Source organism: Apteryx mantelli, chromosome 6, assembly GCF_036417845.1.
Source record: "Apteryx mantelli isolate bAptMan1 chromosome 6, bAptMan1.hap1, whole genome shotgun sequence".
In the NCBI taxonomy this organism is placed as follows: domain Eukaryota; kingdom Metazoa; phylum Chordata; class Aves; order Apterygiformes; family Apterygidae; genus Apteryx; species Apteryx mantelli.
Window position 1 is genome coordinate 31,130,784 of NC_089983.1, and position 19,156 is coordinate 31,149,939.

A 19,156-nucleotide genomic window follows, 5' to 3' on the forward strand; every position below is an offset into this window, starting at 1 on the left:
CTGCGCCTCCCCCCCCAAAACGGCCGCGGCCGCCGCGGAGCCGCGTGCGCGGGGCCGGCCCCGGCCGGCCGTGACGGAGACGGCGCGCGCCTCGCCCCGCCCGCGGCGGCCGTCACAAGCGCAACCGCCGCACCGTAGCGCAAACGAAACCGAAACCGCCCGGCCGGGACGCGTATAAAGGGGGGGCAGGGCCCGCGGGCTAGCGGCACTGCGCAGCGCAGCGGGTGGCATCGGCGGCGCTCCTCGCTGACAGCGAGCCGGGCCCCCTCAGAGACCCCGGGCGAGGCGGGGCGCCGCCGGCGGCAGCAGCAGCGCCGGCTCGAGGGCTGCGTCGGGCTCCCCTGCCGGGGAGCGGCGGAGGACGAGCGGACCCCCCCGCGCCGCGCCGTGCCGCGCCGCGCCGTGCCGCTCCCTGCGAGGTGTCCGCCGAGGGGCCAGGGGCCGCCCGCGCCGCGATGTCGGAGGAGTCCCGAGTCGAGCGCTTCCTCTACATGATCTCCTGCTTCAGGACGCGGCTGAAGCGCGCCATCCGCGTGGACCCCGTGCTGGACTGGCTGCCGTCGCTGAGCGCCGAGGAGCGGGAGCGGGTGCGGGCGGCGGCGCTGCAGTGGGGCCAGGTGGAGGCGGCGGAGCTACTGCTGCGCGCCGTGGAGCGGCGGCCCCGCGACTGCTTCCCCGAGTTCCTGCTGGCGCTGGAGCGCGGCGGCTGCGGCCTGGCCGCCAGCTACGTGAACCCCAGCCTCAGCCAGCTGCCCTCGCCGGCGGAGGAGGCCGACAACGACCTGTGCGTGCACTTGGTGCAGCTGCTCCACGGCACGCTGGTGGATAACATGCGGACCATGCAGGTGGCCGAGAAGTGCCTGCAGATGGACATCTTCCAGGTGGAGGACCTGGAGCGGGTAAGTGGCCTGCCCACCTTGGCCTGGCAGGGCCCGGCCCCGGGAAGCGTCTGCCGCCTGCGTCCACAGACACTGGCCACCCCCAGGAGCTGTGGGGCAGAGAGGAAGCAGCAGTGATAAATGGTGTCGTAAGTGCAGAAATGGTGTCGTAAGTGCGGAAATGAAAGGCAGTTAAGGAAGGGGGCCAAGAATCCAAACTCTGGGGAGCAGAGAATTGGGACTCCAAGTACACAACAGAAAACTGTTTAGTGGTGGGCCAGGAGGACGGATGCCAGCGAAGAACCAGAGAAAGAAATTGTCTTGAACAGAGAGCTAGAATAAACCAACATCTAAGTGGAAGGAACCCAATCAGCACTGCTGGTGCTTTCCACTTTGCCACTGAGCCCAGGCTAAGAAGACCATAAAGTGTTTTCTGGTCCCTGAGCTGTACCGTGAGGTAGTGATGGCTCATAAAGTTCTAGAAAACACTTGAGTTAAAATAAAACAAGACCTGCTTCCCCTTTTCCCTCCTTTTGTGCCAGAAGTTCACAAAGGAATATAAAAGTTGACAGTGGACAGTGAAGCTGAGCAGAAACTCCACTTTGTCAAGAAAGAATAAGTGTTACTCTTTGGAGAAAACATTTGCCACTGTTTGCTCCATTTGGCCAAGAATGATATGCCCAGATTGATGTGAAACTTATGGGGAAACAAAAAAATGGGTGCCCTGAAACTTAGTGTTACAAGAATAAATGAAACTGAGATTTGCCATAGGGACAAGGGGAAAAATGGCAAACTAATGGTGGAACTACATCATATTTTCACTCCGAGCTTTTGCATCAGCTTTTTAGGTAGTTTGATGCTTTGTCTCAGCTGAATGACAGTCATATGCTTCATTTTATCAGATTGGTGGCTGTCAGGGAGCAGCAAGGGCCAGCTCCTCCCTAAGGGAAGGAGAGCCAGGAGTCAGCATGGTAGGGCAGCTGGCAGAGGTAGGGGCTTTGCCCACAGATTACCTGCCCCATTCCTAAATTGTTCCACACATTCTCTGGGCATTTTTTTGCTGCTGGTATTTCTGTTGAAGCCCTTCATTTCCCTTCACATCCTTGCCAGTTCCAACTCCACCGGTGCTTTGGCCTTAATGCCATCCCTGCATACCTGAACAGTGCTTCTATGTTCCTTTTTGGTTGCCTCTTCCTGCTTCCATTTCCCATATGCTTCCTTTTGGCTTTCAAGCCCCGTTCAGCCAAACTAGCCTGCTGCTATCCCTGCCCGTTTGCTTGCATATCAGGATGGATGGTTCCTGAAAACTGAGGAGGTTGTCCGTGAAGATTGAACACCTGCCCCAGGCTGCTTTGCTTTGGGACAGCCTCTTTGTTTCTTTTGTGATCATATGTCTAGTTCTGCTCAAGTCAGCCTTGGGACGCTTTTCCATAGCTTCTTCCAGGGCAATATCTTTTCTAGAGGCTTAGTTATTGTACCTTCAAGTGGGAAGTGTGATGATAAAGCCAGTGTTTAAGAAGGAAAATGTTCCATTTTATGTATGAAGTCACATCACAGATTAAGTCTGAGGTCTGGTAAGCTGCATGTCTTCACTGTGCCCTTGGTCAAGATTGGCTATTTGCTAAATCAGTGTTAACAGTGTTTACTATTCCATAATAATAATTATTATTATATAATGGTTATTATTATAACTGTTGTTCAGTATGTTGTTCAATATGTTAATTGTTCAGTCTCTCAAATAAAATTTCAGATCTCTCAAGTTTTATATATCCTACCTGAAACCATATGTGATAAATATGAGGTTGGACAAAAAGTAAATTTCTTCTGATGAATAAAACTACTGGCAGGCCCACTATGTATTTCTATTTCTACCAGTGTTTTAAATGGTGACAGAGAAGTACTTTTGTACATATACTGTTCTTAGTAACTTATCTGAACCATTTCAAAATTATGTCTCGATTTTTTTTTTTTATTTTATTTTCACCAGATCCAGACTGTTACTGAAAGTCGTGGGAATAGAGATGGTGCAAGGGAGCTGCTAAGTAGAATAGTTCAGAAGAAGAACTGGTTCTCCCCTTTTTTGATTGCTTTGCGTAAAACCCAACATGAAGACCTTGCAGATGATTTAAGTGGAAATACAGGAGGTAATAATCTTATTTCACTAGTAGTAATGATTTTTTTTTTTTTTTTTTTTTTTACTGTGACTTAGGAAACAGTACAGGGTTCTCGCTGTATTGATTTCACTGCATCACTGAGACTAATGCTTTCAGTTACCCAGGGCTTTCAAGATCAAGTTTCTTAACCTCTTACTTGGTATTCTTAAACACTAAAACTGTTATTAAACATCAGAATTCAAATATGTATATAATTATAATTAAACTGAATACTTACCTTTTGTTACCTGTTTGTTTTCAGCATGATATTATGATCATTAATTAAAAACATTCTGAATATTATTTTGAACAAACCAAACAAACTGCTTTCAGACTTCTCCTTCAGCTTGAGGATTAGTGTTTTCTTAATAGTACAGGTTTACAAATACATATAATGGGATAAGACAGTCACAAGTCCCTAGAGACATTGTATAAAATTGACTATAAATAATAGAAAAAACTAGTAAACAGATTATTTATAGAAATTAAAAGAAAGTAAAAGAACTACAGAATTTTGTCTAGTACTTCTTATTGCCGTACAGTGATTATTATGTTATAATATTATCCCAGTGCTTCCCTAGATTCTAAAACATGAAAAACAGAGCATTTGGGGGCTGCTTCTATCTCTCATTTAGCATATGTTTTGTAAGATTTCTGGGGACCAAAGCTTTTTACCAGACTTCCCATTTTGCATCTTCAGCCTTCTTGCTTGAGAAGCTCACCAGAACTATGTCTCTGTGGCATCCATGTAACTTTAGTTGTTGCATATGGGACTATGCATTCAGATTGGCATCAGAGGTGCATGAAGGTATCTCTTCCACTTGAGGACAGGAATCAACCAGATTCCTCTGCCACACACAAATAAGCAGCAGCCACATTTAAGTGTGCCTTTTCACTGTGGTTGAGTCTTCCAGTTTGCAGAACAGGACCAATCAGGTCAGAGCCTTAAAAAGTAACTCTGAGGGAAAGTCAGAGGCTGGGAGTAGTGCAGGAGCTACTGTGGTCCTAAACTTCATTTTATGTTGCAGCTTTATCAGGCTTAAGTTCTTGTGTTCTTTACTTTGCTATTGGTAAGATAAGCAAAGTATTAAATACTTAGCAAATGAGCAAATTATGAAAATTATTTCCATACAAATTTTGCATTTCAGAATCTTCAGTAGGGTGCAGACCAGATAGGGTAAAACATAAGTAGTTTAATTCACTTGTTTGATGTAATGCTGAATGTATGTATTTATTCAAAGGTTTCTCAGTAATCTTTGGTAATGCAACCCCTAAAAGAAACTGTGCAGATTAACATGTAAAATGTAAATCATGTTAGTCTTACCAGAGTATAAGAAACTTTCCAGGTACACGATCCTGTACATGTGTAGATCGTTGTAACATCCACTGATACAGTGACAAGGACAGGAAGCACTAAGAAAAGGCTCATTGGGTATCTTGTGAGGAAGAGAGTGTTGGTACATTTTATAACTCAGGTTTGAACCCTAGTGACTTGTTATAGTAAAATAAGTTGTCATTACCAGACTCCTATACATAGCAATTGAGAACTTTATAGAAAATTAATCTTGACATTAAAAAAATCTATTAATTTCTTTAAATTTAATTTCTAATTGCACGGTATTTGAATCCAAATTTGAAAAACCGTGGAATGCAGTTTTCCAGAGTTCTATGAAGTGTTTATAACTTGTTGAACAGCATTTTCACCTTTAGAGTGTGCCTGGTTTTACATGTCTCTAATAAAAATAGCACTAGAACAGAAGTCAAAAAGAAATAATTTTTGTATTTGAAATAATACAAAACAATGGAAGGAGGGAGAGCATTTTCAGAAAGCTCAAGTTTCCTGTTTTATGGGCAAGTATTAAAGCTTAAGATGAAGTCCTGCTGAGGTACATCCATTTATGAGCTCACAGAACTGATGGAATTAAGAGAAGATACAACACATGATCAAGTCCACTAATTCAATTTTCAAATCTTCTTAGTGACAGCAAATATTAGAGATTAATGACAAACAACTTTATTTTGTAAATATTTATAAGAACACTGACAATCCAAACTACGATGTTTAAGTCAAGACCAAGGTCATAGGTCATGCCATTATGTGCTGACTTGAACATGTATGATGAATTCTGGTTAGTTCTGTTTTCTGTGCTGCATGCTAAAAAAAGTAAATGTTTTATAGTGCATTTCTATTTATTTTCTAGGCGTAGAAAATAGAGAAAATGGGATGAATAACAGGACAAATGAAGAAACAGAAGTCACAAGGCAACCGGGACATGCTATAGTTGAGGATTTCAAACAGCAAGAAAATACAAATGATAGTTTAGCCAGTGAGAGCGGTGTTTTGGAAAGATCTATTGGAGAGAATTCTGTAGCTTCAGGTAGGTCCAATAATTGGTGGTACCACTTAAACTTTAGTAACTGGAAGCAATTCAGTGGAAGTTCTGTAGAACATGTTTCTCGTTAGCTCCCATGTTGCTCAAATTCAGGAACATATGGTACCGCTGATGTGAAGGGAATGAATGGAACACATAAATCTTGATTTCTTGGAAGCAGTGAATACCATTTTTTCCTACAAATTAACAATAGTAGCAGTTTTAGGGGTCAGATATTCTAGTTTGCTCACTTCTGTTCAAAGGAGCTGCTCTAGGATGAGAAATTAATAATAAATATCATCATACTTGAACTAGTTAATCTGAAAGATATGAAAAAATCTTCACCTAAAATAAATACAAAGACCTGGTTCAGGTCAATTTGCTTGCACAGTACAGAAGACCTGGTTCAGGTCAACCAATTTGCTTGCACAGTACAGAATTAAGAGGACATGGCCAAAAAAGCTATGGCATGCTATGTGTAGTCTTCACGGAGATAATGTTCTGTTTACTCTGCTTGTAGTGATCATGTTTGACCTACTGTGGTCTGTTTGATCTTCTCACAATTGAGCAGCGTTAGTGGTCTTCCCTTCCTCTTAAATAGTATTTTTAAACAACATTGTTTTTGTTTTTTTTTAATTTACTGTGTGAAGAAATGAATAATTTTCATGTGCATACTTCATTAGTATTATTAATTAAATACTAATATTAATACTCTGTTTCTGACCTACTCAAGGTAGGTTTGTACTAACCAATGAAAAATTTGGTTTACATTGGCAACTCCTCACAGCAGTGACAAAGTTTAAATCAAGAAGAATGTTTCTACACCAGTAAAACTGCATCTGTATCAAGATCCTCTGTTAATAGAGGGCTGATGTTCCTATCCTGGAAACATTTTTATCTTTAGTCCTTTAATTGTCCAACAAGTACTTTTTTTGTTGTAACGGTTATATTTACAGAGCATCAAATTAAACCTGTGTCACTACATATCACAAACTCAGAAGTACAGCTTTAAGAAATTGTTTGGGCCTGTTTATATGGATCTGCTTCTAAAATTGTGCCTTGGGAGTTGATTATGAGCAGCAGCAATTACAGATCTAACTGGGAACTGATGATTCAAACATATGCTATATGATTAAGGAACCATTCATATCTGTTACAAGTTCAGATGGAACTCAAACAATAGTTAAAACTGATCTAAATCCTGCCTGAAATGATTTTATTGGGCTTACTCAGCCAAAGAAGTGAGACAGCTAATGCTGCTCTTTTTTGTAAAACATGAATAAATCAAGAAGAATTTGGCTCTGAAATCTTCAGCCTTTCAATGTGCAACAGTAGATAGCTTATTTTTTCATTTAGCATATCAACAGCATATCACAGTGTTTGGTAGCAAGTAGTGAATTAACTACGGCAAAAATACCAACTTGATTTTCCTGGATTGGATCATAATTTGTCAGTCCAAAGAAGAGGTTCCAAATATTTAAGGATGATACAGAATGGATCAGACTGAACTATCCTCACTCTTAGTTAGGGTCCTTTCAGTGCAAGGTTTAGGGTCTTAAATGCAGCCGCACTGAGAGTAATTTTTCATTGCTTTTAGCTAGATCTCTTACAGGATGGTTGTCAGAGCTGCAGGTAACTAAAGCTATTTAGCTATTAACTAGCCAGCCTCAAGCTAGTTCCAGCCTGAAAGCTATGGTCTACTCAGCACAGATCTGTAGTCATATTAAACAGACAGTGTGTATGTCTACATTAGCAAGTTGTGTAGTTGAGCAGATCTGGACAGTGAAGTAGTCAGTCCAAAGATGTTTGTGTTCTGCTACATTTTGGTTGTTTGCTTCAGATTAACTTTAGTCTGTTGCTGTGGACTGCATGCCTGTGAGTGGCTGGAACACATCTCATTTAGTTTCAGCCAAGAGGAATTCATTTCATGTGGTCCAAAATATCTCACGAATCAAAGTACAATAAGTGGGGACAATTGACAGACTTGCTTTAAAAGTGTGATTCTGAGTTGAACTAAAACAGAAGTGTAGATGCAATGTAGCAAGGGCTGCCAGGAGACAGTGCTGCATTAACATGGCTATAGAGGAATTAGCTCACTTTCGGTCATCCAGGTAGTGAGCTGTGATCTGTATGCACTTGTACAAATGCAGAACTGTATTCAAGTCTTCTTCCAGTTCCAACCTCTCTCATGTATCTCTCATTAAACTGGAGTTTTAAACCAGATGGTAAGAATACAATTAGAGCCCAGATTCTACTTCCACATGGGCTGAGAACCCACCGAACTTGTAATTTGATGCTGTCAAGTGTCATCAGTTTTGCAGTACGCTCCCACCATTCCTCCATGTATTGAGAAAGACACAAATTTCAAGGAGAAAGAAGCTTTCTCAAATCACTTGAAATTACTGTGATTTGCATTGGATCTAAAGCCTCCTCTGGCTCTTTTACTGGAGTAGATAGGGCAGAGTGAGTCAGGGACAAGGTATAAGAGCAGTAGGGTCATACGGACAAAGTAGAAGTAGATGGTTTAGCCTAAGAGAAAACTAGAAAGAACCTGCACATAGAAAAAACAAAGAAAAACCTGCACACACAGAACCCAACATAAAAGCAGTAAGTTTGCAAAGGTCAGAAGTGGAATACTTGAATTAAGTTTAAGTTTCTGGTTACCTGTATGAATCACACTTTAAATAGCAGCTCTGTTTGTCAAGACCTGTTTCATAAAATGGAGCTGACTGGAACAAGTAATTATACTGTGAGAAAATTACAGATAGAAAGGTTCATGTACCCTATTTCTGTCCTTCCTTGCCATCATACAGTCATGATTTTCAAGAATGTTTTGCCCCCTGCTGGTTCCAGTACAATCTGACAATGAATGTTTGGTTATTTATCTATGGTAAATGTAAGGTGATACCACTTGATTTTTTTTTATTTTTTTTAATGGAATTTTCAATAATGTCTCACAAAATGTGGCCCCTAATGCTTCCAATTAGAAAAATGCTGATTATTAGGATCAGTTTTACTAACTTGTTTATATTTTGATCTTTTGTCCATTTGTATTTTCCCAGGTTCAAAATTTATTTTATGACCTAATGTAGCACAGATCAGGAAAGGAGGACTTTTTATTATTAAAATGCACAAAAATCCATGTTATTTGCATTCCATTGTCTATATATTAATTTGTCAATGCAAACTGACTGGAATATCTCTCTGTGGAGAGCACTGCATTATAGTGTGCAAGTAGTACTGTAAGGGAAGACTGCTGAAATTGGTGAAAATAACTTATAATAACCTTTTTATCTTAACTGTTTTGGAAAGGTTTACCTCTTTTTTCTTTTTCTTTTAAAATAATTCAGGAACACTGCCACAGCTTATAAAGGAGAACATTTTACATTTAATTTCTCCCCTGATGTTCTATTGAGAGGTGATTTTGTAATACTGCAGATTGTAATTCAGATAATTATTTACAAAACACTGTGAAAGCATATATTCACTGCTGCATGTATAATCTTTCAATAGGTCATTTTAGATGGGAGATCACACAGAACAGATGCATAGAATTTTAATTTTATTCCCTCCTTCCTATCCATGTGGATTCCTAGAAAGTGAAAACGAGATGTCAGTGTCATTTTCATACCTGGAATTCTCACTAATGTTACTTAATAGTTTGTCACAGGTCTCTGAACGCATCTTATAATTGGTAATGTTTTCTTCGGTTCTCAGGTCAATTCTGTCTTTTAATGGTGTATTAGATATATATAAAAGCTAGATATAAAATTACAGAGGAATTTTATATAAAATAGACTCCTAATACATTTTTTTTAAGTGCCTTTCTGTTGATTGCACTGATTTCTAGGAGATTAGCCTTTTAATTTAGGTGCTTGAAGTCTTTAAATACCCCTCCCCATCATAACACTTCCCATGGATGGTTGTAATTTATAGTTGGACCAGTTTTTGAGGTCTGTATGGAATAAATGAGGAAACTTGTAGGACACGAACACAGATATTTGCATCACTTTTCATGATTATGTCAGTAAAAAGAAAAAATTAGCACTTAAAGTTGAACAAATTTCTGACTCCTAATAGCAGCTAAGGTAGCTTGGTATGGAACTTATATTTCAGTTGTCTATATTATACTTATTCTGTGAGCTAGCAGTTTCATTTCCATTAGTCTTTCATCTTCCGAGGAGACCAAAACTTGTATAAAGGAAAGTCAAAGCTTCAGATCTTTGAACACAGATGGCTAAATTCCCGCCTCGCTTACCAAGACACTGTAGGACATACTTCAGGAGTACACCATTCTCAGAGTTAAGTGACTGTAAGTTCTCTTTAGTTCTGAACTTTCATTCATAGGGTCTATTTTACTGTATGAATTATTTGTTGGGGGCAGTAAGTTATATGGCTATGGACAGCAATGGAATATTCACTGGAAAAGCTATGAAAAAACTTGATAGGCCACAAGTTACATGAGCTAGTTAGGCAAAACAGGGATGAACGCTATTATTCTGATTTCCTATATGCGCTATGAGCTCCGTTGCAGAATGCTACAGATAAGCTGACAGACAGTGCAGGATGAGTCTGTTTGGAGCAGATCTTTTCCAGGAGAACTCTGTATCTCTTCAGATGTTAAAATGTCTGAGTTGTTGGAAAATCTAACTATGTAAATTGCATTGTTGGGATAGAAAACAAAATCAGTGTAATATATTTATTGCCCAGCAGAGGGAGAGCTTAACATTAGAATATCGGTAACACACTTGCCAGATTTCTGTGGTAGTATCCAAATCCAAGTATCCAAGTGGGTGTAATGTGATTGTCAGTTTCTGCTTTTACTCGCAAAAAGCTTGAAAGATTTAATAATTCCCTTCTGTTTTTATTTACCTGAGAACTGTGACTTGCTCTTTTTTGTTATGCGAAGAAACCTGTTTTTAAAAAAACAGTTCTGGTTTTGATTTTAACCTGTTACAGATACAACCCCCGTGGCTTACAGGGAGTAAAAGAGAATGTTTGTCTTTAATATGCTCTGTGAGTCCAATAGAACTGCATGCTTTTCCTTTTTGCTTTTCCATCCCCTTCTGAAAAGATACAGAAAAATAGGACTAGAAAGAATCATGCAGGTGGTCATGTCCTGACCATTGCTTTCAGGCAAACACACAAGAGATGCATGACCACACTAAATCATGACATTGCCTTACCTCTGCTATGTTTTGGATTTTTAATTCCTTTTTTTTTTTAATAAGAGAGCAAATTACATTGTTCAGTTTTATCTTTATCTAAGAAAAAGTTTAATAAATGAAATTATACCAGAGCAATCCCTGCCAGGCACTTGTCTACCCTATTGTAAGACCTTTAGATGAAGAAGATTCTGCAAAGATCCTTAAGTTAAATTTTATTAGCTTTAAATTGAGCCGATTTTTTTTTCCTTATTTTTTCTACAGTCCCTGTAAAAACAGTTAGGGCCTGTTGTCCTCTCAGCAGCCTTTTATGATTAGAGGAAGACTATGTTCTATTGTCCTTTCCTCCTGGCTTCTTTCTTTTACTCCCTTTTGCTTTAAACTAGCCCAGATCTTTTAACGTACATGTCATGTTTTCTAAACCTCTTTTTGTTTTAATTGTTTCTTGCTTTTTGAAGGTTTAGTGCCTAGAACAGGACAAAATATTCCAAATAAGAACATTTAACAAATCAGAGTAATTCTCTCCTTTGTCTATTAGCACACCTTTTAACGCACCCTGGAAAAAGTTTTGCTCTTTTTTGTAATGATGTCACACTACTGATGTGCATTTAGTCGGTGACCTGAAATTCACCATAGCGCTTTCTGTCATACAACTGCCTTGATCACAGGCCACCTCTACAGTGTAAGCTCAGTTTGAATTTGGATATTGTTCTCATGGCTGCCCATAACCCATCCCACTTTTGTCTTCCACATAATTCTTAAGTGGGTCCTTTCTTCTGTTATCAGGCTCACAGATAACATGAAAACATTGAGTAGAACTGAGTCTAGGACTTACCTCCTCTTTAGGCTCGCCTGACATGCCTCCTACTTGGCCAGTGAACTTTTAATAGCAATGCTTTCAGTAAGATGAATGACATGAGAGGAATATGCTTTCTTGTGGTACTAAACACTCAGCTTACAAATCTTACAGGCTAAGATGAAAGCTTTGGGAATCTAGAGTACATTTGGAAATGATTGTTTTAATGACCATGTTTTATGAACATACTAACTAAAGAACTTTACCAGAGGTTTCTGGCATAATTTATTACTTCCAGGATTGAAGACTTGGTATGTACACTTAAACTTCCTAGATTCCATTATTACTTCTGTTATTCCACTCCAAAATGAAACTCCTTTGTTTAATTACCTTTGCATCTGCATTCTGCAGGCATATGATCTTAAAATTATCAAGGAAAAAAGCTGTGCAGGGTAGCACTGGTATTGCCCCTTCCAATTTAAATAAAAGTCAAGCTGGGACCTGGCTCTGTTTAGAGCATATTAAACAGATTCCACTATGGAATATTTCTCAGATTTTTTGAAAGAACCTCTATTTGGCTTATCTTTCTTCATTCAGCCTATGAATCAGCAACAACTTACTTCCTGCAAGGCTGGAGACTAAAACAGCTGTAATTACTGCCTGAAGATATAAATTTTTTTGCCGGGGTATAATTAAAGGCACTTAAAGACAGGTTGCATTTCCCTGTTTTTCCCTATTTTTGGACTGTAATTACAGCCATTTCTTATTTCTGATATCAAGTTGCAGCTACTAGCATCTATTAACACCGCTTTTGTCTGATATGGTTCAGACCTGTGGTTCAAAAACACTGCAGTAAGGAATCTGCTAGTAATAGTAGCAGGTAGTACAGAAACAGTTGCCTCACTTTTGTTCACACTCCTCACAATCCTTGACATAGTAAGAAAATATGCTGGAGTAATGCAGAATATGTAATGTATAATCAGGGCTAGGCTCTGGCTGCAAGCTGCCTAACTTAGATCAGACTTGCAATTATTTAGGGAGAGGGTGAGACAGACAGTTTTGTTATTTGTATAGCAAATCTACTATACTGTATTTGGATATATTTTTTAATATATGCTATCATCTCCTACTTATATGTATATTTGTTTGTGTTTTTCATTCAGAGTCTGATGTCTCAGTAGGAGATGGAAGTGTCAGTAATGTGAATGAAAACTTGGAACAGAGCAGCAGCACAACCAGTGATTCAGGTATGTTTCCCTTCTGTTATTTAGCAATTGCAAAATAAGCTCTGGAGGGGGAAGCCCTCTGTGAATGGGCTAGAGCAAAAACCAAAGATTTCTACTGTGAACTCTAGGAACAGTTTTTAGGTGCAAGACTTCCTCTTACTTTGCTGGAAAATAGATGCCATTTTTATAAGTCTGGACTTAACTCCCAGCCCCAAAAGAGTTAATTTATTGGGATCTTCTGAATAGGTCTCCAGACATTGCCATCATACAAATGGTCAATGATACAGAATAATAGAATCGTGTAGGTTAGAAGGGACTTCCAGAGGTCATCTAGCCCAATCCCCTGTACAGATTCATAATACTGCAATGTATAAGTGCTTCTTCTCCTTTCAGAGAGGAGCTAGACTGTGCCTGGCCCCTGCATAGGGGAAGTGAGAGGGATTAGGCCATGCTTTGGAGGCATCTAAGGATGAGGAGAAGCATTTCCGAGGTACTTGCAGAACCATGTGAATGTCCATGTTGGGCCCAAGTAATTTCGTAGAACTATTTGTAAAAGTGTTTAGCAACCTAATCAATGGGAATTACTATCCAAAGACATTTGCAAATCTGTTTTTTAAACATATCTGCAAGTTGAACAAAATGTTGTGCTAAACTAAAGATCAGACTGTGTTTACACAATACTTTGTAGACAGATATGATCTTGCTCTGTATATAGTCTTGAGCCCAAGCAAATACTGCTGTTCTAAAAGACATTCCAGATTTTATCCCCCTTTTTTCTTTTCTTAATCTCAGACCTCAGGCCAAACTAATTTCAGCTGTCAACCATGTAGAGTTGAAGCATGCCCTGTATTTGCCTACAAAGAGTTCAAGAAGAACAAATTGCCTTTTGGAATCTGGCCTTAATAAAGTTTTTTCTAGGACTGTGTCTTGCGCAGGGGCTAGGAGCAATCTGGGTAGCTTATGGGCCAGCTCTGTCTGGTAAAGCTATTAGATCAGTAAAGTCAATGTAGTGATAAATGCTTTAAAGTAGTTTCAGCCTTGTTTAATATTAAAATTCATCCATTTTACAAATACACAGAAAATTCAGAGTATCTTGAATCTAAATTGCCTTCTTGTAGATAGGGTTTTAGTATATGCATTGTTAGCTCTGAGGAATATGCTTTGCACTGCTATGTCAACTGAAGTGACTTATCAGTCATGTTAAGATCTTTTCCTCTCTGGGTCACATGAAATGTCAGGGCAGAGGAACTTCTCTGTTCTGTGTATAGTCACAGTGAATCAGTTGTTCAGACCGTTACAGACTACGGGTATGTGGTAACACAAATACATATGGCCTGATCATTAAAGTCACTGAAAAACCTCCCATTAAGCAACTTGGACATTCGCTACGTCCAGAAGTTCCATAGAAAAGATAAGTCACTAAAGTTATGTGAACAGTGCAGAATAGATTTTTTTAATGATTATTTGCTATATGTTCTGTTTACACATGGGCTTTAAAAACAGTAAGTTAAAACATGTTTTAAAAAACATTCATGCTTTTTATTATAGTCTAGTAAACTCAGTGAGAGCAAGTATGAGAACAGCTGAGATACAGGTAGACGTTATGGCATTTATGGATTTTATGATTTCAAATTTTGCAGTAAGGCTGTTGTATTAAACAGATGTGTAGGTAGTATCTTAATGCATTGACATGATTTGGATTTTAATGCACAAAAACATATGGATTTAGTCAGTTTTCTGTGCAAGCATCATTTTACATTTAAGAAAAATGTTGGAATTAGAATAGGAGAATAATTATCATGATGCTTTTAGCCTGGAGCAGCAATTCATATGAATCTTGTAAGGAAGCAGATGACTTCCCTAAAGTTATACTGTGCATTATGAAAATTCTTTAATGGAATCATATCCTGTGTAAAGATTCCTGTGTTAGCCTTTATCTAAACAGGGGTCAAGGAAGCTAGGAGAGAGAAAAGTTAAATATTTTTTAGGCCTGGACAGTTAGTTGAGGATGTTAAGATACTAAAATTTAACCAAACAGATGGATGATAAAGTGCTAGTTTCAATATGATTGGACTATTGCATGTAGCCAAGCAGAAAGCAAACAATGTTCTTCCTCAGAAGAGAGTAGTAGAAGTCAGATAAGTAACAGCAAGTACTCTCTGGTGTGAATTTCCCTTTGTTCCAGGTAGTACTGCACTCACGCTAAAAGGCAAAACAAGCAAAAAACACTTAGGAATGGCATTCGGATGTTTCTATCAGCAGTATTTTCTCAAGGTTCATTACTTTCTGTTAGTTTAGTTTTATTTAATGGAATCAGGGATACTAGAAAAATACACTTATTTTATGTATAATGTATCAGTGATAATAAAACCCCATGATTCTTCATTTAATGATCTCATCAGGAAATAAGACTGGTTTTTTTTCCCCTTTAGTCTAGTAGAATTTGTCTCTCATCGTCATTGGTGACAGTTAATGCTTTGAGGCAAATTTAAACACATCTGTAGGAGAAAAAAAACCCAAACCCATTGAAATAAATTTTTCATATATTCTTGTATATAATTCCTGACTTCCTACATGTATTTAAACTCAGAGACCTGATATTCTTTTCTCGCTGCCTGAAATAATATGACATCATTTATCAGCACTTTTAACTTCTGAATGTTATTTGTTTCACCTGCGAGCAGTGGATCTGAACTCCCTGCCATCGCATTTTAAATGATAGATGGAAGGTTTTGGCCTTCAGGTGGCCAATGCACAGGGCTTTTTAGTGAACAGCGCAGATTGCATTATGTATGAGTCAGTCTGGAAGCAGCGCAATCTACCATGAAGAGGTGTGATACATTCAGCAGGGTGAGCTCTATCTTGTATGGGCAATTGAATTTTCTTATCTATTTGAACTTTATACTTCATAACTCCCTTCATCAATTTTTAAGTGGTCCCTATCTCTTTTTATTTCTATGGCTCTGTCTTTTTTTCTTCCTCTGTGGCATATTTAAGAAAGTAGCTCACTTGCAACCAAATAAATTTCAGTCCCGATGAAAGAGAAGGTCACATAAGATTGGCTAGATTATAAATACTGTGACTCCGAACACAACCTTTGTTGGTCCCCGTGCTACTGAACTGTATCACTTGAATTTACACATGATAATACTCATGTCAACATAGGTGGGTGAAGACATACTGTGGCTTACTCTGCCCACCCTGGTAGGTGACTAGATGTAAGCAGTACTGATCTGGAGTTGCAGAGCTCCACAGAACAGCATTGCCTAAGCTAATATTGCCCTGTTTCCATTTACTCAGAAGATACTTTTCATAGTAAATTCTTATTTTTCCATTTGTTATTTGTTCAATACTCTGAATGTTCTATGCCTCCTGTTTGATATTTATATTTGTCTGTACTCTTAGATGAAGATGAAGTGGAGAGCAGAGCTTCACCTGAGCCAGAACTGATCCTGAGGGATTACCAGATGGAAGTTGCAAAACCAGCACTGAATGGGGAGAATGTTATAATATGTCTCCCTACAGGTAGTGGTAAAACCAGAGTGGCTGTTTACATTACCAAAGATCACTTGGATAAGAAGAGAAGAGCATCAGAGCCTGGAAAAGTTATAGTACTTGTTAATAAGGTATGTTGGTCCATTAAAAAGAGTATTTTTCAAGCCTCATACACTGTTAATATAGCATTTCTAAAATGAATATAAATACATTTCTCAGATTCTCCAGATGCAGCTATGTTTAAAAGTATATGGCTCTGGACTGTCATCTCCATTATACTGGTGCAAATGTGAATGATTTTAATTTATCCGAGTCCAGTTGGAATCAAAATGTGCCATAACTACATCATTGGAAAAAGTACAATTCCTCGTTAGGATGAATAAAACTAAAATAATACTTTAAAAATCAAAAATCTGTTTTTCACATTGTACATTTGGATTTGGTAATGAAGGCCACCTAATGAGTCTTATAGTACTGAGGAATATTCTGTCAGATTTTCTGATAATGACTGTAATGTTTATAGTTACACTCAGAGCATCTAAATTAATTTTTTTCTATTGTAATTTTAAAATTTAAATATCTGAATATATTTAATAATTTCGTAAGTGATTAAAAGATATCCAGATCCTCCTATAAGAAGAAAATTGCTAGCATGTTATAAGCTCAATTAAGGAGCCAGAGCATGGTTTGTTTGTTCTTTCTAAGGCACAGTTAAACCAAAGTTTTTGGGACAAAGTTTTTTTTAGGTATGCAGTTTTTAGGGGTTTGGAGTTGGGGATTTTTAGTGTTTGGAGGTGTTTTGTTTTGCTTGTTTTTTTTTTTAATCCTACTTGCAGTGAATAAGGTGATGGTTGCCTTTAAAAAAAAAAAAAAGTATGTTGTGTAGAATGTATGTCCACCTAACAACATCTCTGACAAATAGGCATGTGTTTTTAACCCTATGTAAGCTCTGGTTTAAATTCTTTGCAAACTTATTCAGGTACCATTGGTGGAACAGCATTTACGAAAGGAGTTTCATCCATTCCTGAAGCGTTGGTATCAGGTTATTGGTTTAAGTGGTGATTCTCGGCTGAAAATCTCATTTCCTGAAGTTGTCAGAAGAAACGATGTCATAATCAGCACAGCACAGATCCTGGGGAATTCGCTGCTAAACGCAACTGAAGAAGATGAGGAAGGTGTCCGTTTATCAGGCAAGTTTTTCACGCCGAATTTTTTTTACAGAGGAGCTAAAAGTATGACTACTCTGGAAAACTGCAGAGTAAAAGCGTGTGGGATTCAATAGTTAATACTTTGACTGGTTTTACAAATGCAAGCTGGACTCGGAGTCAAAAACAGATCTTAGTCAATGAACATGCAAAATCTTCAAGCCAGATTAGACTCTTGCAGTTTACCTTTACTAAATATTGGTTGTGGTTCCCATTTTATCTAGCTCAAGCAGAGTTTTGTGCAGGTGCAGCTATACTGATTCCAGTTTCCAAGCTTCCTTAGGTAGTAGAACACTGAGTTATATCACATGAAAGTTATAGAGAGAATATGTTTTAAAAAAATGATAAAAATTCAAATGTAGTCGCTAATTTGAGAAATATGATGGAATACAAGATAGGAACCAATCTGTTATAAAAGTTATATTCTTTAAGCTCTTATCATTTTACTAACATAGAGAGATAGGATTACTTCTCACCTTATCTCTCAGAAGTAGGCAACTATAAGAGTCTCCAACAACAGATGAAGGAAGTTGGGGAAAACAAAAGATACAAGATGAAATGTAAAATTGTTTGCCCAAAATAAAAAGATATCTGTTGGAGATCAGAAACAAAATGCTATTGTCTGCCAGTGACTTACAGATAATGTAACCACACATGACCTCAGCTCCAAGATTTGGGTTGCAGTGACCTTCCTCTGTAAGCAGTTAACTTCTCTCTGAATCTTCATAAAGTCAACTCTTTATTAGGTGGGGCAGGGTGTAATGGAGGTATAGTGGAGGAGAGAGCTGTGATGTTCAAAATAATGGATCCCAGATAACGTAAGTACTTGTACTTGTCTCAGCTCAGAGAAAGCTGAAGGGTCAGCCTGTGTCCATCATTGGCTAGTGCTGGTTGGAGTACTGCTTGATCCAAACTTATTCCTACAGAGCCACTTGAGTGTTTCAGAATTGCATCCTCTTTCTGAATGCCTTATTATTATCTTGGACAGAGTGCTAGAGATTTGCTTGTATTTATTTGCTTTCCACAGCACCCAAGTTAATAAACCTTCACAGAATCTGAACCATTTGGGAATGCCATGTAGAGGCACCCAGATATTTCTACAGGAATAACTGACCTGATTAGAGTTGGACTGGACTCCTACCAGCTTGTCATGCAGTGTTTTTTCAAAAAGGAACCACACCTTGCAAAGCTTCTTTCACAAGGAGCTTTATACTTTTCAGAACTGAGATGGCCCTGCAAACAGTACGGCCATGTTTCTGTGCTAAGTTCAGCTGGACCAAAGCAAAGCAAGCCTGGACAGAGCATGAGCCTGAACAGTTTCATTTTTATGGCTATGACTTGGTTTATTCACAGCCTTGACAAGCCATCCTTGAATAAGAGAGAATCTAATTAGTTATAAGTATTCCATTCCTAATTTCTATTCATACTTCTTGTAGATCTCTGTGGAAACAGATGTTACATTACATGTAACATGGAATTCCAACCTCAGTGAAATGGAGAAACTCTCGATTGCATTTTACCCAACATTTACCCTCTTTAGCAAGGGTTGAAATCATTGTGTGGACTTTCTAAATTCTGTGTCTCACTTCCTTATTGGAAGCACATCTCTTCTGGTGGGTTAGGTCCTTCCTGAGTAATCACAGGAATGTACATTGCAGAGATGATGGTCAAAATCAAAGGGAGTACTCTTATGTTGGCAAAATAACTCTATTCATGGTACTCTGAGAAACTGCCAGCGCTACTGCCAAAGTCTTGCAGTATTTAGCAATGTTAGCAATAAATACAAATTTAAGTTTGAGACCACAGCAGTCCAGTCCAAACTGGTTTACCAAACCATTTGTGTGGAAAACAATTACATTTCCTCAG

At 38.8% G+C, this 19,156-nt stretch overlaps 1 protein-coding gene across 3 annotated transcripts in view; it reads left to right on the forward strand.

The window, feature by feature from the left end:
* The first annotated feature begins 399 nt into the window (after window positions 1-399).
* The window catches only part of IFIH1 (interferon induced with helicase C domain 1), a 31,475-nt gene continuing 12,718 nt past the window's right edge, over window positions 400-19,156 (forward strand). For 2 of the 3 annotated variants that reach the window (XM_013960783.2, XM_067299125.1), the window contains exons 1-6: window positions 400-899; window positions 2,866-3,022; window positions 5,233-5,409; window positions 12,528-12,611; window positions 15,996-16,216; window positions 17,065-17,275. In XM_013960783.2, the coding sequence (XP_013816237.2) occupies window positions 456-899; window positions 2,866-3,022; window positions 5,233-5,409; window positions 12,528-12,611; window positions 15,996-16,216; window positions 17,065-17,275 (1,294 nt within the window). In that variant the 5' untranslated portion in view covers window positions 400-455. The remainder of the gene's footprint in view (window positions 900-2,865; window positions 3,023-5,232; window positions 5,410-12,527; window positions 12,612-15,995; window positions 16,217-17,064; window positions 17,276-19,156) is intronic. The other variant, XM_067299124.1, reaches the window with a different exon arrangement.